Source organism: Macaca thibetana, chromosome 7 (genome assembly GCF_024542745.1).
Source record: "Macaca thibetana thibetana isolate TM-01 chromosome 7, ASM2454274v1, whole genome shotgun sequence".
Lineage (NCBI taxonomy): Eukaryota > Metazoa > Chordata > Mammalia > Primates > Cercopithecidae > Macaca > Macaca thibetana.
Genome location: NC_065584.1, coordinates 40504001 through 40526583, shown reverse-complemented (window position 1 = coordinate 40526583; position 22583 = coordinate 40504001). Strand labels below are relative to the sequence as shown.

General features: G+C 39.5%; 1 protein-coding gene across 20 annotated transcripts in view; it reads left to right on the top strand.

The window, feature by feature from the left end:
• Nucleotides 1–20349, top strand: part of GPHN (gephyrin) — a 736147-nt gene extending 715798 nt beyond the window's left edge. For all 20 annotated transcript variants that reach the window (XM_050797033.1, XM_050797030.1, XM_050797026.1 and 17 more), the window contains 4 exons: nt 2799–2863; nt 7198–7301; nt 18139–18235; nt 19345–20349. In XM_050797033.1, coding sequence (XP_050652990.1) covers nt 2799–2863; nt 7198–7301; nt 18139–18235; nt 19345–19478 — 400 coding nt within the window. In that variant the 3' untranslated portion in view covers nt 19479–20349. The remainder of the gene's footprint in view (nt 1–2798; nt 2864–7197; nt 7302–18138; nt 18236–19344) is intronic.
• The last annotated feature ends 2234 nt before the right edge of the window (nt 20350–22583 follow it).

Here is a 22583-nt window from a genome sequence, read left to right as displayed (position 1 = left end):
AAATTATTTGCATCACACCATAATCATTGCCAAATAACCTATCCATAAATCAGTATCAAAATCTAATCTCAGTTTTCTAAAACACAGCAAAGAATCAGAAAGTATGCAAAAGAAAAGCCTCAGAGTGGGCTGGGCGCGGTGGCTCATGCCTGTAATGCCAGTGCTTTGGGAGGCGGAGGCGGGCGGATCACGAGGTCAGGAGATCAAGACCATCTTGGCTAATACAGTGAAACCCCGTCTCTACTAAAAGTACAAAAAATTAGCTGGGCGTGGTGGCTGGCGCCTGTAGTCCCAGCTACTCAGGAGGCTGGGCCAGGAGAATGGTGTGAACCTGGGAGGTGGAGCTTGCAGTGAGCCAGATCACGCTACTGCACTCCAGCCTGGGCAACAGAGCGAGACTCCGTCTAAAAAAAAAAAAGGCCTCCCAAAATAGATGTCCAGAGATCTAACTGGACTAACACTACATAACCATCCTGTGAGATCTTTATCCACATATAAGCTAAAGTTATAGAACAACCTTGGTTCAAATTTGTGTTCCCCCACTTAGTAGCTGAGTGACTTGGACCACATTCCCTAATCTCTCTGAATCTCAGTTTCCATATAAAATGGGATAATAATTGTTACCTCATAAGCTTGTTGTAAGACTTAAATGAAATAATGAATGCGATGCATAGATATTACTTAAAAAACAGATATTTTAGCCAGGCCCAGTGGCCCAAACCTGTGGATCACTTGAGCTCAGGAGTTCCAGACCAGCCTGGGCACATAGCGAGACCTCATCTGTATTAAAAATTTAAAAATTAGCTGGACATGGTGGTGCATGCCTGTAGTCCTACCTACTTGGAAGACTGAGGCTGGAGGATTGCTTCAGCCCAGGAGATGGAGACTGCAGTGAGCCATGATTAAGCCACTGCACTCCAGCATGGGTGACAGATCAAGACCTTGTCTCAAAAAATAAATAAATAAAAATAGATATTTTTATTATTACTGTTATTATTTTCATTCTAACAATATAACTATTGCTATCATTCTCTGGTTCTCAAACCTAAAACCAGCTTTAATGGTCAAGATGATAGCAGTTTTGCATTACAAGGTGCCACAGGGAAAAAAAAAAAATTGGGAAGAAATAAAAAAACCGAAACAAGAAACAAGAACTATAGAAACATAGCAATGTGGGGTTATGGTAGGGGTGAAAACAACGCATAGTTCTCTTGTGACCTAACATCACTGTATTACAGCAGAGTAGAACACATTAATAATGATGGCTATAAATCATCAAAAAAAAGTCAGTGTCGCTGTATTATTGCCAAAGGTAATGAGTGAGGGATCTATTTTTAAAAGATCAACCTCCAAAAATAGTAAAACTAAAACAATTTAAGTGCTGAAAAGGTTAATATTTCATCAGAATTCTGCATTGCTTAATGTTCATTAATATAATGAGATTTTTTAGCTAAAATTCTATATAAAAGGTAATGAATAGGAAAAAAACACTATTCTCATATGCCACTCACTCCTTCCACCCAACCTCCCATGATAAGAGTTCATGTCAAAATCTTGAGGAAGTATAATTTGAGAATATTTTTAAATTACTACTAATTTTGGCCGGGCGCAGTGGCTCACACCTGTAATCCCAGCACTTTGGTAGGCCGAGGTGGGTGGATCACCTGAGGTCAGGGGTTCAAGACCAGCCTGACCAGCATGGAGAAATCCCATCTCCACTAAAAATACAAAATTAGCTGGGCGAGGTGGTGGCACATGCCTATAATCCCAGCTGCTCAGGAGGCTGAGGCAGGAGAATCACTTGAACCCGGAAGGCCAGAGGTTGCAGTGAGCCGAGATCGCACCATTTCACTCCAGTGAAACTCCATCTCCAAAAAAAAATTACTATTAATTTTGTTCTAGTCATGATATTTTATTTTGATATTTCAAAAATAATGTCTTGATAATAGGGAAGTGTTTATGTCTATGCTAAAGATAGTTTTAAAAGGCTAATACAGAAGAAGCACGATTGAAAGAAAAAGGTTTAAAAAAAATACTCATTTTGAACAATAGGCAACTATCTGATAGACATATTATCAGGTAGTCTTCCGGTCTTCTGCTTTTTCTTTTTTTTTTTTTTTTTTTTTTTTTTTTTTTTTTTTTTTTTTGAGATGGAGTCTTGCTCTGTCGCCCAGGCTGGAGTGCAGTGGCCATCTCAGCTCACTGCAACCTCTGCCTCCCAGGTTCAAGCGATTCTCCTGCCTCAGCCTCCCGAGTAGCTGGGATTACAGGTACACACCACTACACCTGGCTAATTTTTGTATTTTTAGTGGAGATAGGGTTTCACCATGTTGCCCAAGCTCATCTCAAACTCCTGACCTCAAGTGATCCACCCGCTTCAGCCTCCCAAAGTGTTGGGATTACAGGTGTGAGCCACCATGCCCGGCCAGTCTTCTGCTTTTAAGAATGATTATTGTAAATTGCCAGCAAAAGTAGTATAAACGTTGTTAACTACAGGGGTGGGAAAACTTGGAAACTCCAAGATTTGGAGTCCATTTCTATGGCACTGGCAAGAAAAAAAAAAAAAAAAAAGTAAGTAATTTTTTGTAAACCAGAAAGTGTGGTTACTTGAAAACAGGAAATACTAAAAAAAAACTTATTTAAGTGTGTATAGAATACTTCAGAGTATAAAGATGTAAAGGCGAGTCAACAGAAAAGTATTTTCTATATGATAAGTGTATGGATTACAAAAACACTGGAGTACTTAATGTATTCATCATATTGCTTAGCAATCACTAACAAGTGACTTTTTCTTCTAGCTTGCCAACAACATTTGCAACTTTGGATATTGATGGTGTAAGAAAAATAATCTTTGCACTACCTGGTAAGAATAAAAAATGTTTCCTTTGCTTTTTCTGGAAAAATAGCCAAAATTTTTTGGACTTCTCTTGTGACCAGTACCCTATTAGACCACCTAGTTTGAAATCTGAAAGACCTGGGCTCAAGTCTCAGCTTTTCTAAACGACCAATCACTTAACCTCTCTAGGAAGTTTCTTCACCTGCAAAATAAGACTAATATCTACTTCATAGGGTTGGTGTAAAATCAGATTAGATAATATATATCAAAGCACATTCCAAATCCTGAGATGATAATCAAGTGTTAGCTGTCACTGGATCTTTCTGGGGCACCTGCTTTTTCCTTGTAGGAAACTGGTTGAAGTTAGCAGCCTAATACCTCTCATAACCAGAAGTATTGTGCTCTAGAGGCCAAAGTGCCTTGAGTCACCCATGCCAATACCAAATCAGAAAATACAAAGCTGCCTCTGGTCCTTGCCAGATTTGGGCTGGTTGAGGGGAGGGGGAAGAGGAAAGGTCAGGCTACTACTGTTACTAGTGCTTCTCAGCCAAATCCCACTCATCATCTGTCTACAACTTCCCCATTCCCACGCTTGCCCCAATGTGAGCAGAAACTTACATGTTCAGATTATAGAAAGAACAAAGTGGGTTCAGTTCACATGGATTTTCAAATTCAAATTTTTAGTGATTTGGGGTTATATATTTAAAGTCATGATGAATCTTGATAAATTTTTAAAGAGTCTAAAAGTTTTATGCATCTATTTTTTTTTAACTTTAAAATTATCCTCTGATCATTCCGTTCAGTTCTCTATTTTTTGGCACAGATTCCTTTAGAAAATAACTTATTTATTTGAGATTTACAAATCTTATGGCTTTGGGATATTTATTTGTTTTTTATGTCAAGTAAATCTCAAAATGGAAATGTAAAGAAATGGAAACAGGCAGAAAAATGTTAAACTTTAAAAACATTTTAAGCCCCTATCTATAAGCATTAAAGAGATTAGATTTCTATCATATAGAAAATTTTCAGAGAGAGGACATTTAAGTAAAATAGTCCTCAGAATGTATCTGTAACATGAAACTCCTTAGGACCTTTCGTAATTCCTTGGATGCTCTGATAGCCATTGTATAAAGAAATGTGCTCCTTTTCCTAGCTTCATTTGGCCTGGAAGGGCCTCTTTTGTCTGCAGAAGATATGACTTAACCTACAGACCATCAGTGATATTATAACAAAGAATGTTACTGTGGGAGCCTATTTCACCATTATACCAAAGATGTTATAAAATTAAAACCTATTTTCAAATTCCTGCTTTTAATTTGAAACCTTATCTGCTCAGCCTGAGTGAACCAACAGAGGGCAGTGGAAACTCACATGTTCAGATTGTAAAATGTGCAAAGTGGTTCCGTTTACAAGGATTTTCTTGCTTCTCTTGATGTTTTTGTTGTTGTTGTTGTTTGTTTTTGCGAGTTTTTTTGAGACAAGGTCTGGCTCTGTCGCCTAGGCTAGAGTGCAGCAGCGCGATCTCATCTCACTACAACCTCTGTCTCCTAGGCTCAAGCCATTCTCCCACCTCAGCCTCCCAGGTAGCTGGAACTATAGGCGCTTGCTATTACCCCTGGCTAATTTTTGTATTTTTTGTAGAGACGGAATTTCGCTATGTTGCCCAGGCTGGTCTCAACTTCTGAGCTCAAGCCATCCACCCGCCTCAGCCTCCCAAAGTTTTGGGATTACAGGCATGAGCCACCATGCGCAGCTTTACAAGGATTTTCCATTTCAAAACTGTATCTCTGCTTTCCTGCAGGCCATGCATTTAAAGCCATCCCTAATCTTGACAAGTTTTAAATCAAAGTTGTGTATATTTACTTGCTTTATTTGACATTTTTAACATTGCTAGAGTGATGCTCACTGTTGTAAAAATCAGAAAATACAGATAAGCATAAAAAAGTGTTAACCATAATCCCCCAACACACACATATAGATAAACCACTATTACAAGTTTTTGATATCAGTCCTTCCAATCCTTTTTCATACATAGCAAAACCCCGCCTCTAAAATAATTGGAGCGCTTCATTTTTTATACAGTAATGTTATAAAGTAGTAGTATTGTAAGGATTTTATAATCCTTGATGAACAATGGCTTTTTTATTTGTTTGGGTTTTTGTTTTGCTTTTCCAGAAAAAATATTCTATCTGCTTGTATTTTGAAGCAAGGGAAAGTAATTGATTCTTTTATTTAAGAGTCTGCTGTTCTGTGGACAACTCATTTTTCCATTGAAATTATTAGTATCACTTGTCACTTTTTGCACCTTAAAAAATCTATTCTTAAGCACTTTTGTAGGTAGAAGAGAATTGGAGGTATGATTATAGCTAATAATAGGCTAAACTGACCATTGCCTTTTGACTTGATGATGTAATAAGCAGTGTTTAGCCAGGCCAAGGGAACCTAAAAATCTAGTAGCCCATTCCCCACTCCAGGTGATACATTCATACTTACATAGAACTGTATAAAAGTATTAAAACAATTGGAATTTTAGAACCAGAAGAGATGTTGAGAATCATGTAATCCAAACCTTTCATTTCATAGATGAGTAAAGTCAGACTCAAAAAACTTTGGAACTTGCCAAGATCTCACAGCTTGGTTAGATAATAATGCCACACAAGAAATCAAATCTGTTATTTACAGCCCAGGTGGTTGCTTCTTCACAGCCCACCCTTCCTCCTTTGAAGTGTATGACACACCTAGATTTCTTCTTGGAGAGATATAGTTGAATTCCTTAAATTCTTCTCATAACTTTAAAAGAATTTGTTATTTGTATTAGTCTGCTCAGGCTGCCATGACAGAATACCACAGACTGGGTAGCTTTTTTTTTTTTTTTTTTTTTTTTTTGAGACAGAGTCTCACTCTGTCGCCCAGGCTGGAGTGCAGTGGCACAATCTCTGCTCACTGCAAGCTCCACCTCCCAGGTTCACGCCATTCTCCTGCCTCAGCCTCCTGAGTAGCTGGGACTATAGGTGCCCACCACCACGCCTGACTAATTTTTTTATTTTTAGTGGAAACGGGGTTTCACAGTGTTAGCCAGGATGATCTCGGTCTCCTACCTTGTGATCCAACCACCGTGGCCTCCCAAAGTGCTGGGATTACAGGCATGAGCCACTGCGCCTGGCCCAGACTGGGTAGCTTAAACAACAGAAATATATTTTATTACAGTTCTGGAGGCTGGAAGTCCAAAATCAAGGTGCTAGCAAGGTTGGCTTCTGGTGAGGCTTCTCTTCCTGGCTTGTAGACAGCAACCTTTTCACTGTGTCTTCACATGATCTTTCCTGTATGTATATAGACTCCTGGTGTCTCTTCCTCTTTTTATAAGGACATCAGTCCTATTGGATTACAGCCACACCTTTATGACCTTATTTACCTTAATTACCTCCTTAAAGGCCCTATCTCCAAATACAGTCAATCATATTGGAGGTATAGCTTTTTTTTTTTTTTTTTTTTTTTTTTTTTAGAAGGAGTCTCGCTCTGTCGCCCAGGCTGGAGTGCAGTGGCCGGATCTCAGCTCACTGCAAGCTCCGCCTCCTGGGTTTACGTCATTCTCCTGCCTCAGCCTCCCGAGTAGCTGGGACTACAGGCGCCCGCCACCTCGCCTGGCTAGTTTTTTGTATTTTTTTTAGTAGAGACGGGGTTTCACCGTGTTAGCCAGGATGGTCTCGATCTCCTGACCTCGTGATCCGCCCGTCTCGGCCTCCCAAAGTGCTGGGATTACAGGCTTGAGCCACCGCGCCCGGCCGAGTTATAGCTTTATCATGTGAATTCAATCCATAACAGTATTCATCTTCAGGTCCTTAAGACACATCTTAAATCATTTGTTTGGTGTTTTTTTTTTTTTTTTTTTAAATTTAAAGGAATATCTAGGTAGAGAAGGTTATAAATAAGTTTCCTTATGTTTATATTTTCTCAGTTTGGGTACCAAGCTTGTAATACTATAGTAATTTTTAAATGCTTAAAAAATAGCAAATAGATATATAAAACTTGTAAACGGCTTTAAAACAAGATTAGTAATGAGTAATCTTGACAATAAGATTAGTAATGGCTTTCAACTGGCTCAGGAAAGCAAAAACAAATGGTGTTAAACAGCTTCTAGGCAGCAGAATTCTCCATTTTACTGAAAGACACAAATGTTTATACCCCCTGTGGCATTTAGTTGACTATACCTCTGTTCTAGTTGGATTCAAGGTGATTCAGAAGAGGAAAAATTGTGACTAGTCACTTCCATCACATTCTGATACCCGAAGATATAGACAGACATAACTATTTGGCAAATTGTTACACAGTGTATTATAAATAACTGCTTGGTTGACTTTCAGGGAATCCTGTATCGGCTGTCGTCACCTGCAATCTCTTTGTTGTGCCTGCACTGAGGAAAATGCAGGGCATCTTGGATCCTCGGCCAACCATCATCAAAGCAAGGGTAATGCTTTCTAATGACCAGAAACCAAAATGGAAGCCTGGTAACAGCGATATAATTTCCTAACTGTCCAAAATAAACATCTAGAGTTTTCTATTTGTTTTGATGGAAAATGTGATTATATTCTCCCCTGTGTACTAGAAAATGTAGGGGAAAGGATCCCTTTTATTCTCTTCCTTCATGACTTCTAAAGTGAATCATTTTCTCCAGATAGAAGTCCATATACAAGTCCAGAGAGCACGGCTTAAAAACTTGAGTGATGCTTAAGGACAACACAGTTAATAGGATATATCTGGCTCTACCCTAACACTAGACCTGTCTGGAACAAGGGAGAATTTTCTTTTCCCCACGCAAACTCACAGGGATAGCAATTAACCTGCTCACTTTTTCGGTGACTTCAACGATAAATTTTAAACAATTCAGAAGAAGACAAAGGACTGGAAAGAGATCCTGATAATTCATCAGGGAAAGGATAACCATATTGTTTGGAAGAGAACTGCTAAGGCTGAGAAATATGCCATGGTAAAAGTCACTTGGAAATTAGGTCTCCTTCTCCACCAACACTAACTTCAATGTGATTTACTACTACTCAACTAATTATGTTATACACTTTCTGTGTGACTAATGAATAATGTTCTTAGCAATATAAACTACAGTACCAAACCATTACTTTCCAAGAGTTCCAAAGTAAATTCAAATATGGCAAAATGCCATGATTAGTTGACAGGAAGAACAAAAAACATAACAGATAAAATATTAGGCCAGTCTCAATGGCTCGCGCCTGTAATCCCAGCACTTTGGGAGGCCAAAGCAGGTGGATCACCTGAAGTCAGGAGTTTGAGACCAGCCTGGCCAACATGGTGAAACCCCGTCTCTACTAAAAGTAGAAAAAATTAGCTGGGCGTGGTAGTGGGTGCCTGTAATCCCGGCTATTCAGGAGGCTGAGGCAGGAGAATCGCTTGAACCCGGGAGGCGGAGGTTGCAGTGAGCCAAGATCGTGCCATTGCACTCCAGCCTGGGAAACAAGAGCAAAACTTCATCTCAAAATAAAAATAAAAACATAAAATGTTAAAAAAAAATATTACTCTGAGAATACATAGGATAAAAACCTTAAGAAAATCTAAGGCCGGGCGCGGTGGCTCAAGCCTGTAATCCCAGCACTTTGGGAGGCCGAGAACGGCGGATCACGAGGTCAGGAGATCGAGACCATCCTGGCTAACACGGTGAAACCCCGTCTCTACTAAAAATGCAAAAAACATTAGCCGGGCATGGTGGCGGCGCCTGTAGTCCCAGCTACTCGGGAGGCTGAGGCAGGAGAATGGCGGGAACCCGGGAGGCGGAGCTTGCAGTGAGCTGAGATCCGGCCACTACACTCCAGCCTGGGCGACAGAGCGAGACTCCGTCTCAAAAAAAAAAAAAAAAAAAAAAAAAAAGAAAATCTAGGCTTTCAATAGTCTGAACATTGACTGTTTAAATGCTAAGAACTTTGTGGACTGGGATATGAAACAATCTCCTTAAAATTTCATGAAAAATTTAACTAGATTTTTTTTAATAATCACAGTGGTAATCAAATTTGAAATTAAGTGGAAAAAGAAATAAAAATCATCCATGAACAAAAAGTATTCTGATCAAGTCAGAAGTCAGAGTCATAAAGCTTAGATTTAGACAGTAAAACCAGTAATACTGAATTTACTATCTTCATATTTACTTAATTAAGGAAATAATTCACATTATTATAAGAGAGAGAGAAAGAAGGCTTCCCTTTGACTTTGCAGATCTCTTATGAATCCTTTCATTTATTTCTTATTGTAACATCCACCATCTCTTCTTTAAAACAGACATTGTGGCAATCGTCTGTTCTGACAACAAAGATGAGATGGTACTCTATAATCAGACTGATGCTTGATATGTTGTTCCGGATGGTGCCCATTTCCTGTCAGCAAAGGATATTGAGAAGTGGTCAAAAAATCAGTCAACTGCCTTTCTCTCACGGCAGTGTCATTGGGACTGCCAGTATGGGTCATCAGTATGCTTGGCTATTTGTTTCTTTTGTTTCTTAGCTTTCCAAATCACCCCCACATCAGTACTGACACAACAGACACTTTAAAACATAAACATATACTTCCTTGAAACGTGGTAAGTCTTATCTCTCTTTTCTGACCATAAAAGATGCAGCTTACCCACACCACTGATTACTGTTCTTCAGAATAGATGCCACAGCCATTGCCTTTACCATTGCTTGCTGCTTTCAGGAAGTGGGAGTCAGTGTTAAAGGCTGCTGTTGGTAAATCATACTGTTGGACTCTGATGTGGCCATTCTATGTGTCAGTGCAGAAAATGTCATCCTTGCTAGGCACAGTGGCACTCGCCTGTAATCTCTGATACTCAGGAGGCTCAGGCAGGAGGATTGCATGAGGCCAAGTGTTTGAGACCAGCCTGGGCAACATAGCAACACCCTGCCTCTAAAAAAAGTAACAAAAATAAAATGTAAAAAAATTAATGAAAATAAAATGTCATCCTTTTATATCAAAGCATTCAGAAGAGCATCAGTTTAGAACAAACGTTTCCCTTATTTCCTTGGTCACTTAGGTTGGAGGTGAAAATCTTCTCATTTTCAATACACAATAAGAAACACTTCCAAAGCATCTGGTAAAAAAAACAAAAAAAGGAAGGAACACAATCCTAGCAATTCATCAAATAGGATTATTGACCCCGTGTTTCCATGCAAGGACATTCTATCATGTGTTTCCTTAATATCCCATTAAAGCACTCTATACCGCCCTTGTTATCAACTTTCTTTGCTAGAAACATACCTGGAGTAACTCCTATTGATATTAACAACTTAGGCAGTGATTAAGAGACAGGAAAGGGGGAAAGCATGTTCTAGAAGATAGCCAACTATAAGTCCCTCATGCCCATCCCCCTCACAAACACAGCCAGAACAATGAATAAATAACTGTATTTTAATGGAAAAAAACTGAAGAAGAGCAGCCGAGTGTATCAGTGGAGTAAGAGAAACCCTGGTGAGCACAGAAACTCAGGATGGTCACATAGAGAACAGAAGGATCAGCTGGGAACCAGGAAGAACTCCCTTGGCAAGGAGTTAAGCAGAGGATCCCAGCAACCCCCATCAACACTTTGGACACCTACAGACCTGACGGGGATACCCTGCGGTCCTCACAAGCATGAAGCCCAGCTGAAAGAACTTCCTGGAGTCCACAGAGCTATGCTCCCCCCAGGAAAGGAGCCAACGCTGTGCGCCGACCTATGTGGCCTGTGCAGCTGCTGCACTTACACCATGTTGGAATTGGAACTGTGGCTAGAGTTTTCTTGCTCTGGGAGCAAGTAGTCACAGCACCCCTTCATCCCCAGTGCTACCCCAACACTGCGGCCTGACATCCACAGACTGAGATGCAAGCAGCTGTACAACTTTCCCAGTGGAGCCAAATAGAGGTGGAGCTACTCCACCTAGCGCCCCTCACATCCCCCTCAGCCAGAGCTAAAGCCATATACTGCCTCCTAGGAAAACAGTATCTTGGCTGCTCAGAGCAATCATGCCTCCCTAAGTTCAGTCGTATACTAGCCTAAGTTGAAGCAGCACCCAGCATCCCAGGAAATGGTGCTTTTGCTGCCCAAAGTAATCATGCAGTCTAGTACCTAAGCTAAAGCAGCACCGTCTATCCCAGAGAAAAGGTGCCAGAGCCACCCAGTACAGTCATGTCCCCAAGGCCTGAGCTGAAGCAGCACATCACCCCCTAGGAAACTGGTGCCCTGGCTGAACTGAGCAACTGGGCATCTGGAACTATGCCAAGGTAGTACCCACAACCCAGGGAAACGGAGGAGTGGCTGAGCTGAGACACCTCATCCTACAGGTCAAACAACTTCCTACTCTCCTTTCCTGAAGCTAGACTAGCCCCCTAGTGTCTGAGCAGCTGAGAAACACCTCTTCCTAGGATGTACAGTCATTGCTATGCTGTTTACTGCCCCCACCCCAGGGCCCAAATGACAGCTGTGCCCCACCAGTCTGGATTACTTATTGCTACTGCACCTGGCTGCACAAAGTCTGGGATTCTACCAAGCCCCACCAGCACAGGGTCTAGGGTCACTACTACACACCGCCTTATCCCCTGGGACCTAGGTTGCCAATAAGCCCTATTGGCTCAGGTTCCTAGATAGCAACGATAGCCTGCTCCCTAGGCCAAAACGTCCAGGGGCAACCCTTCTTCTCTGGAGTCAGGCCAGAGCTGTGCCCTGCCCTACAGGGACAGAATCATAGCTACAACTCAGCCATCTGAACCCAAGCTGCTAAGGGGTACCCAAAGTCACAGACCCTGGCTCTGTGGACAACCTACACGCAAACCTACCAGAGACCCTCAGACCCAGGTGCCACAATAGGTTCACAAGACCCTGAACCTAGGACCCTGGCCCCACATCCACTCTAAGCACCTGTACCAGGAACCCAGTGCTCCAGTAGGCCTTCTTGTAGGCCATGTCAGATTTGACACAAAGAGCGATCTCCCTAGGCTATATCTTCCCATTGTGGAGAAAATAAGAATAAGGAAGACACTAAAAGCCCTTAACACTGAATATTAGCAACCTATGCCGCCACCACCACTTCCACAAACTTCCATGGACTAGGTAACTGAGGCACCCACAGTTACTGCTCGCCCTGAATGCACCTGAAGATGCTGCATGGAAACTATACCACTATACCTATTGAAAAAGTCACCACACCCTTCCCAACTGGCACACTAAAACCCAACTGCAAATGAAAGTCTTTTTCTATGGAAACAAGAAAGACTGGAAGAAAGATTAGTTCCACCAGGTGCACAGATTAATGCAGACTCACAAGAAACACAAAAAGCAACCAGATATGATAACACCAAAGGAACATAATGGGTCTCTAGTAACAGAACCAAATGAAAAGAAAATCAATGACCTGCTAGAAAATAAATGCAAAATAATTATTTGAAGGAAATTCAATAGATATAAGAAAAAATATATAGAGACAAGTCAACAGAATCAGGAAAACAATTTATGATATAAATGAGAAATTCGACAGAGATAGGAATCATTAAAAAAAATTCCTACAGCTGAAGAATTCAATACATGAAATAAAAAATACAATAGAGAGCTTCAACAACAGACTTTGTCAAGCCAAAGACTTTCTGAACTTGAAGATAGGTCATTTGAAATTACCCACTCTAAAGGGGAAGAAAAGAAATAACAATGAAAAAGATTGAAGAAAGCCTGTAAGATTTTGGGCCATCATTAAGTCAACAAATTTTTTTTATTATACTTTAGGTTCTGGGGTACATGTGCACAATATGCGGGTTTGTTACATATGTATACATGTGCCATGTTGGTTTCCTACACCCATCAACTTGTCATTTACATTATGTATTTCTCCTAATGCTATTTCTCCCCCAGAGCCCCACCGCCCCACCCCCCAACAGGCCCTAGTGTGTGATGTTCCCCTCCCTGTGTCCATATGTTCTCATTGTTCAACTCCCACTTATGAGTGAGAACATGTGGTGTTTGGTTTTCTGTCCTTGTGCTAGTTTGCTGAGAATGATGGTTTCCAGCTTCATCCATGTCCTTGCAAAGGACATGAACTCATACCATTTTTATGGCTGCATAGTATTCCATGATGTATATATGCCACATTTTCTTTATCCAGTCTATCATTGATGGATATTTGGGTTGGTTCCAAGTCTTTGCTATTGTGAATGGTGCCGCAATAAACATACATGTGCATGTGTCTTTATAGTAGAATAATTTATAATCCTTTGGGTATATACCCAGTAATGGGATTGCTGGGTCAAATGGTATTTCTAGTTCTAGATCCTTGAAGAATTGCCACACTGTCTTCCACAATGGTTGAACTAATTCACACTCCCACCAACAGTGTAAAAGCATTCCTATTTCTCCACATTCTCTCCAGCATCTGTTGTTTTCTGACTTTTTAATGATCGCCATTCTAACTGCCATGAGATGGTATCTCATTGTGGTTTTGATTTACATTTCTCTAATGACCAGTGATGATGAGCATTTCTTCATGTGTCTGTTGGCCGTAATAAATGTCTTCTTTTGAGAAGTATCTGTTCATATCCTTTGCCCACTTTTTGATGGGGTTTTTTTTTTCTTGTAAATTTGTTTAACGTCTTTGTAGATTCTGGATATTAACCCTTTGTCAGATGGATAGATTACAAAAATTTTCTCCCATTCTGTAGGTTGCCTGTTCACACTGTGATAGTTTCTTTTGCTGTGCAGAAGCTCTTTAGTTTAATTAGATCCCATTTGTCGATTTTGGCTTTTGTTGCCATTGCTTTTTGTGTTTTAGTCATGAAGTCTTTGTCCATGCCTATGTCCTGAATAGTATTGCCTAGGTTTTCTTCTAGGGTTTTTATGGTTTTAGGTCTGACATGTAAGTAATTAATCACTCTTGAGTTAACTTTTGTATAAGGTGTAAGGAAGGGATCCAGTTTCAGCTTTCTACATATGGCTAGCCAGTTTTCCCAGCACCATTTAATAAATAGGGAATCCTTTCCCCATTGCTTGTTTTTGTCAAGTTTGTCAAAGATCAGATGGTTGTAGATGTGTGGTGTTATTTCTGAGGCCTCCGTTCTGTTCCATTGGTCTATATATCTGTTTTGGTACCAGTACCATGCTGTTTTGGTTACTGTAGCCTTGTAATATAGTTCAAAGTCAGGTAGTGTGATGCCTCCAGCTTTGTTCTTTTGGCTTAGGATTGTATTGGCAATGTGGGCTCTTTTTTGGTTCCATATGAACTTTAAAGCAGTTTTTTCCAATTCTGTGAAGAAAATCAGTGGTAGCTTTATGGGGATAGCATTGAATCTATAAATTACTTTGGGTGGTGTGGCCATTTTCATGATATTGATTCTTCCTATCCATGAGCATGGAATGTTCTTCCATTTGTTTGTGTCCTCTTTTATTTCGTTGAGCAGTGGTTTGTAGTTCTCCTTGAAGAGGTCCTTCACATCCCTTGTAAGTTGGATTCCTAGGTATTTTATTCTATTTGTATCAATTGTGAATGGGAGTTCATTCATGATTTGGCTCTCTGGTTGTGTGTTATTGGTGTATGGGAATGCTTGTGATTTTTGCACATTGATTTTGTATCCTGAGACTTTGCTGAAGTTGCTTATCAGCTTAAGGAGATTTTGGGCTGAGACGATGGGGTTTTCTAAACATACCATCATGTCATTTGCAAACAGAGACAATTTGACTTCCTCTCTTCCTATTTGAATACCTTTATTGCTTTCTCTTGCCTGATTGCCCTGACCAGAACTTCCAATACTATGTTGAATAGGAGAGGTGAGAGAGGGCATCCTTGTCTTGCACCAGTTTTCAAAGGGAATGCTTCCAGTTTTTGCCCATTCAGTATGATTTTGGCTGTGGGTTTGTAATAAATAGCTCTTATTATTTTGAGATACGTTCCATCAATACCTAGTTTATTGAGAGTTTTTAGCATGAAGGGCTGTTGAGTTTTGTCAAAGGCCTTTTCTGCGTCTGTTGAGATAATCATGTGGTTTTTGTCATTGGTTCTGTTTATGTGATGGATTATGTTCATTGATTTGCATATGTTGAACCAGCCTTGCATCCTAACTTGATCGTGGATGAAGTTAACTTGATCGTGATGGATAAGCTTTTCGATGTGCTGCTATTTCGGTTTGCCAGTATTTTACTGAGGATTTTCACATCGATGTTCATCGGGCATATTGGCCTAAAATTCTCTTTTTTTGTTGTGTCTCTGCCAGGCTTTGGTATCAGGATGATGCTCTCCTCATGAAATGAGTTAGGGAGGATTCCCTCTTTTTCTATTGCTTGGAATAGTTTCGGAAGGAATGGTACCAGCTCCTCTTTGTACTTCTGGTAGAATTTGGCTGTGAATCCATCTGGTCCTGGACCTCTTTTGGTTGGTAGGCTATTTATTATTGCCTCAATTTCAGAGCCTGTTACTTGTCTATTCAGAGATTCTGCTTCTTCCTGGTTTAGTCTTGGGAGGGTGTATGTGTACAGGAATTTATCTATCCATTTCTTCTAGATTTTATAGTTTATTTACATAGAGGTATTTATAGTATTCTCTGATGGTGGTTGTATTTCTGTGGGATCAGTGGTGATATCCCCTTTATCATTTTTTTTTAACGTCTATTTGATTCTTCTCTCTTTTCCTCTTTATTAGTCTTGCTAACGGTCTATCTATTTTGTTGATCTTTTCAAAAAACCAGCTCCTGGATTCATTGATTTTTTTGAAGGGTTTTTTTGTGTCTCTGTCTCCTTCAGTTCTGTTCTGATCTTAGTTATTTCTTGTCTTCTGCTAGCTTTTGAATTTGTTTCCTCTTGCTTCTCTAGTTCTTTTAACTGTGATGTCAGGGTGTCTATTTTACATCTTTCCTGCTTTCTCTTGTGGGCATTTAGTGCTATAAATTTCCCTCTACACACTGCTTTAAACATGTTCCAGAGATTCGGGTATGTTGTGTCTTTGTTCTCATTGGTTTCAAAGAACATCTTTATTTCTGCCTTCATTTCATTATTTACCCAGTAGTCATTCAGGAGCAGATTGTTCAGTTTCCATATAGTTGTGCGGTTTTGAGTGAGTTTCTTAATCCTGAGTTCTAATTTGATTGCACTGTGATCTGAGAGACAGTTTGTTGTGATTTCTGTTCTTTTACATTTGCTGAGGAGTGTTTTACTTCCAATTATGTGGTCAATTTTAGAATCAGTGCGATGTGGTGCTGAGAAGAATGTATATTCTGTTGATTTGGGGTGGAGAGTTCTGTAGATATCTATTAGGTCCATTTGATCCAAAGCTGAATTCAAGTCCTGGATATCCTTCCAAAGCTGAATTCAAGTCCTGGATATCCTTGTTAATATTCTGTCTTGTTGATCTGTCTAATATTGACAGTGGGGTGTTAAAGTCTCCCATTATAAGTCTCCCATTATTATAGTGTGGGAGTCTAGATCTCTTTGTGAGTCTCTAAGGACTTGCTTGATGAATCTGGGTGCTCCTGTATTGGGTGCATATATATTTAGGATAGTTAGCTCTTCTTGTTGAATTGATCCCTATACCATTAAGTAATGGCTGTCTTTGTCTCTTTTGATCTTTGTTGATTTAAAGTCAATTTTATCAGAGACTAGGACAGGATTGCAACCCCTGCTGTTTTTGCTTTCCATTTGCTTGGTAGATCTTCCTACGTCCCTTTATTTTGAGCCTATTTGTGTCTTTGCACGTGAGGTGGGTCTCCTGAATACAGCATATACTGATGGGTCTTGACTCTTTATCCAATTTGCCAGTCTATGTCTTTTAATTGGGGCATTTAGCCCATTTATGTTTAAGGTTAATATTGTTATGTGTGGATTTGATCCTGTCATTATGATGCTAGCTAGTTATTTTGCCCGTTAGTTGATGCAGTTTCTTCATAGCATCGATGGTCTTTACAATTCGGCGTATTTTTGCAGTGATAGGCACCAGTTATTCCTTTCCATGTTCAGTGCTTCCTTTAGGAGCTCTTGTAAGGCAGGCCTGGTGGTGGCAAATCTCCCAGCATTTGCTTGTCTGTAAAGGATTTTATTTCTACTTCACTTATGAAGCTTAGTTTGGCTGGATATGAAATTCTGGGTTGAAAATTCTTTTCTTTAAGAATGTTGAGTATTGGCCCCCACCCTCTTCTGGCTTGTAGGGTTTCTGCTGAGAGATCTGCTGTTATTTTGATGGGCTTTCCTTTGTGGGTAACCCGACCTTTCTCTCTGGCTGCTCTTAACATTTTTTCCTTTATTTCAACCTTGGTGAATCTGACGGTTATGTGCCTTGGGGTTGCTCTTCTCGAGGAATATCCTTGTGGTGTTCTCTGTACTTCCTGAATTTAAATCAACAAATATTTTTATCATCAGAGTCCAGAAGAAGAAGAGAAGGGAAAGAGGATAGGAAACTTATTTAATGAAATAATAGCTGAAAAACATCCCAAATCTGTTGAGAGATATAGACATCCAGATCCAGGAAGTTCAAAGGTCTCCAAATATATTCAACCCAAAAGATCCTTCCCAATTTGTCAAAAGTTGAAGACAAAGAATTACATACATACAAGGAAGTCCATATTAGACTAACAGTAGATGTATCTGCAGAAACCTTACAGGCCAGAAGGGAAGGGAATGATATATTTAAAGTGCTGATAAAAAAAAAAATGCCAGCGAGAAATACTACATGCAGCAAAGCTATCCTTCAGGAACAAGGGAGAAATAAAGCCTTTCCCAGACAAACCAAAGCTGAACACCATCTTCTTAGCCTTCTTTTCTCTTTTCACCAGAGCAACCCAACCCCTGGACTTCCTGTATTAAGAATATAAGGTGGCCAGGCATGGTGGCTCATGCCTATGAATCCAGTACTCTGGGAGGCCCAGATGGGAGGATTGCTTGAGCTCAGGAGTTCAAGACCAGCCTGAGCAACATAGCAACACGCCATCTCTACAAAAAAAATAAAAATTAGTCAGGTGTGGTGGCACATGCATGTGGTCCCAGCTACTCAGGAGGCCAAGGCAGGAGGATCACTTGAGCCCAGGAGGTCAATGCTACAGTGAACCATGATCGTGCCACTGCACTCCAGCCTAGGTAACAGAGTGAGACCTTGTGTCAAAAGAAAAAATACATTTTAATTGAATGTTATTTAAAAAGAAAAAGAACATAAGGTGGTAGTGATAGCAACAACAGAATACCAAGGATAGTCTCCATGTCCAGTATATTCTTTACACAACCCCTACCATCTTGTAGTTTTGTCAGATGATCAGGTGACCAAGTTTGTTTTCTTTTCTTCTTTATTCTGTAGTTATCATGTGATGTAAAACTCGATCCTCGTCCAGAATACCATCGGTGTATACTAACTTGGCATCACCAAGAACCACTACCTTGGGCACAGAGTACAGGTTAGTCATTCACATCTACAGATATTCCTAGGCACCTATCCTGTTAAACCACAAATTTATATATAATCTTCCTTGGTTATAGCTGATTTTGTAATTATTATACATTTTCCTTTTTGAAAAGTTAGATGAGTCAAATTATTCCTAAACAGTATAGCAAAAGTTAAAAAATAACTATTAGAAGTTTACTTATATTATTGAGCCATATTTCTAGATAAACATTTAGAATGTCCACATATCATTGACTAATATTCTGTAATAAATCTGGAATTACAGAAGATTTGATATGTTTGTTCAACCAATAAGTTCTGAGTATAACTTTGTAGGAAAAAGAGGAGATTCTAGCTATACCATCTTGAAATGTGAGATGAAAGCCCAATTTATAATGTGGTTCTCTGTTGCCTCTACCATACCCTACTTATTGGTAAATTCGAAGGGCAGAGAAATCAATATTGATAATTCAGAGTTCTATAGTGACCTCCACTAGACTTTAAACTGTTATTCCCAACTTCCCTAGTCATATTTTGCCTAACTTTTGATGTGACTCCAGAAAAATTGTACGACTAAGTGAAAACATCAGCTAACAGTGACCAAGTTCATGAGCTTTGCCATCAGAGAGAGCTGCATTCAAATTGGCCACCAACCTAGTTAGCAGGATCCTAGGCAAGTTACCTAAGAATTTTTTGAGTCTTGTGAGAATCAAATAAGGTGTTTAAGTAAAGTGCCTAGTACTTTGGCACTTAGTAAAGAAATGGTAGCTGCTACCATTATTGTCATTATTATTTTAATAGGTTTTTATAAAGCCTCCCTTTTCAGACACGCATAACATTTCAGCCTGAATTGAGAAATTCTGTGGCATTTTGCATAATGCTATAAAATCCTGGTTTTACTCTTTCAAACAAGAATTTCTAATGTTTATTTTTAAAGTTTGAATGAGCTGGTGGTAGGATATAGTATCATGGCCACCTGAAAAAGATACTGGAAAGTTTGATCATCCCTTCTCCTCTTGAAGACCTGCATTTCTGTCTGTTTACATTTTGAAAAGGTCTACAAGGGCCCAAATGTGTATGCCATGATGCTTGTGCTGCTGTAATAAGAGTATTTCTTTCTAGGTAATCAAATGAGCAGCCGTCTGATGAGCATGCGCAGTGCCAATGGATTGTTGATGCTACCTCCAAAGACAGAACAGTATGTGGAGCTCCACAAAGGCGAGGTGGTGGATGTCATGGTCATTGGACGGCTATGATGGTCACCAGCAGGAGAAAGCTTTGATGCATGTCCACATATCATTGACTGTATCCTGTAATATGCAACGGCACAGCTAGTTTTCCCGATTTGGATAAAAGTTGATCTGTATAGTCAACATCTTGAACTATATTTCAAATGAATTTAAATATCTTTTAAAGAAAAAAACACCTAAAAATAAATCTTAACAAACAATTCTATTCTGATTATATCAAGGCAAATTTTTCCTTTCTTGCAAATTGCTTTGTGTGTTCAATGCTAGGTCTGATAGCGATAGCTTTTAGTAGACAGCGGTAGGTGCCTGCAGAACTTGTGTTTTTCTCATCTTTAAAATACAACTACTTATGCTCTTAAATCAAGGCTGTCTGCTTATTTATACTAGCGTAGGCAATACTTGGATTTCCCTTCTTAGTATGCTTCATAACTGCTTTACAGAGAGCTTTTGCTTGTTCTTTCTCATGTATCTCGTGTTTATGTGCACAGTGCCAAAAGAAGACTGACTGGGTGAAGGGAGGCTCTGCCTTGCCTCAAGAACCATCCCCTGCAGAGCATCCAGGGAGGTTTCTCGCCCCAATAGCCTCATGGCACAGTACTCTTGGGCAGTAACTGGACACCTTTTATTTGAACAAACAAACTGAAGAAAAAATGCTTCCTTAAGTGCTGACAGCCTTTTTAACCAATACATTTAAAATTGTACAGAACAAAAAAATAAAATCAAAGACTGATCTTGTACAGATACTAGTGTTACCAGCATTCATGTGGAAATCAAGAGCAAAGACAAAATAATGTTAAACAACTCTGTATCATAACATTTTCTGTAATGATACTGAAACTTAATGAATAAAAAAAATTCCTTGATCATTATTTAAAAATGTAATGTGTTGGCCTCGTTATTAAAAAAGAGAAGAATGTCATGCCATTCTGATAGGGTTCTGCCTAATAAAAGGAATAGTTAAGATGGCCTACCAAGAAGATTTAAAATATGGTATATCGTAACTCTGTATCTTACTACAATGTTTGGGAAAAAATGTGATCATAGCATTATGATCTGTAGCATGTGAAAATACAGATGAGAAGGTAGGAGAACCTGTAGTTGGTCTGGTCTTTCCAGTCATAGCTGGAGAATAGCAAGCAAATTTAGAGGAAGGGTATTAATGACTTGGAAAAAAAATTCATATTTTAGATGCCATAAAAGTCAATTTCGAACATCTACAGTTCTTTGAAATGGAGAAAAAAATAAGCAATGAACCAAAAAATTACAGATGAGCACCTTGAAATTTTTCAACTGTGTTAGTAAGGAAATGGGAAAAAATATATGTGCTGACCATTGAAAACACAATAGGTAAAATATACTCTATCCACAATGACTCCTTTAATAAAAACTTAGGGGCACTTTTCAAATGGTAGTAACAGAAAGATGTTAAATATACTGTAAAATGTGCTCAGGAAAGCAAACTACAAAAATTGGCCTAGTAGTAAACAAAATGTCAAGGGATGGTAAGTAAAGGCCAAATAGTAAACAAATATGTGATACTGATATGTGATATTTTCATTTCATATTTACAGTTGAAGAAGATAAGGTTAGTTAATAGAGGTCAAATGAGAGAGTATGCAAAGAATCCTTTTATGTACATGCATTCAAGAAGTATTTGTTAAGCAGCTATTGTGTTCTTAGGTACAAAGTACATCATGCTACTATTTACAAACATGAATAGGGCAGAGCACCTGACATCACACTTCATTAGGGAGATAACAAAAATGCATGCAAATAACCACAATATTTAATATGTTTGATAATATATAGTAGAGTGTATAGAATGTGATAAATGCCATAATACAGATTCTAAGGGCTGGAAGAATTCAGATGAGATTTCAAGGAGTAAGATGGCATGTTAGTGGGTCTTTTTTTTTTTTGTAGAGGCACAGTCTTGCTCTACTGCTCAGGCTGGAGTGCAGTAGCATGGTCATAGTGCACTACAGCCTCAAACCCCTGGCCTCAAGTGATCCTCCTGCATCGGACTCCCAAAGTGCTGGAATTACAGTTGTGAGCCACCATGCCCAGCGGATGTTATTGCGTCTTGAAGGATGGTAGAATTCTGAAGATGATAGCACAGGAAAAAGGGTATTCCAAAAACAGAGAATGACAGGTAATTAATGATAATTATTATAGAATAATTTCTATACCTGTAATATAGGAAGAACAACAATTATAGGGTTGTCGTGGAAATTAAACATATGAAATGTGCTGAGAGCAGTGCTTGTCATATATTAAGCTCCACAAAGGTAGAGATTTTTGTTTATTATGTTCATTCCTGTTATCCCCAAATTCCTAGAAGAGTCTCTGGCATATGTGCATATATACAAGCATCAGTAAATATTTTCTCAATAAAACACATTATGTAGAACTTACTGTAGGCCAGGCATTATCCTAAATACTTTCTATATGTTTAATTTTCACAACCCTATAAGCATTGGTTTTCCTGTATTACAGATGAGGATACTGAGGCACAGAGATTAAGAAACTTGTCCATGGTCACATAGATAGTAGGAGAGAGAGCAAGGATTCAAATTCAGCAATCTGACACTACAGTCTGTACTTTTTTTTTTTTTTTTTTGAGATGGAGTCTTGCTCTTGTCACCCAGGCTGGAGTACAGTGGCGCAATCTCAGCTCACTACAACCTCCACCTCCTGGGTTCAAGCGATTCTCCTGCCTCAGCCTCCCAAGTAGATAGGATTACAGACATGCACTGCCATGCCCAGCTAATTTTTCTATTTTTAGTAGAGATGGAGTTTCACCATGTTGGCCAGGCTGGTCTCAAACTCCTGACCTCAGGTGATTCGCTGGGATTATAGGCATGAGCCACTGTGCCCCACCTATATTCTGTTTTTCTTTTGTTGTTGTTTTGTTTTGTTTTGAAATAGGGTTTCACTCTGTTGCCCAGCCTGGAGTGCAGTGGCATGATCTCAACTTACTGCAGCCTTGACCTCCATGGGCTCAAGTGATCCTTCCATCTCAGCCTCCTGAGTAGCTGGGACTACCCATCACACCTGGCTAATTTTTTTTGTATTTTGCAGAGACAGGCTAGTCTTGAACTCCTAGGCTCA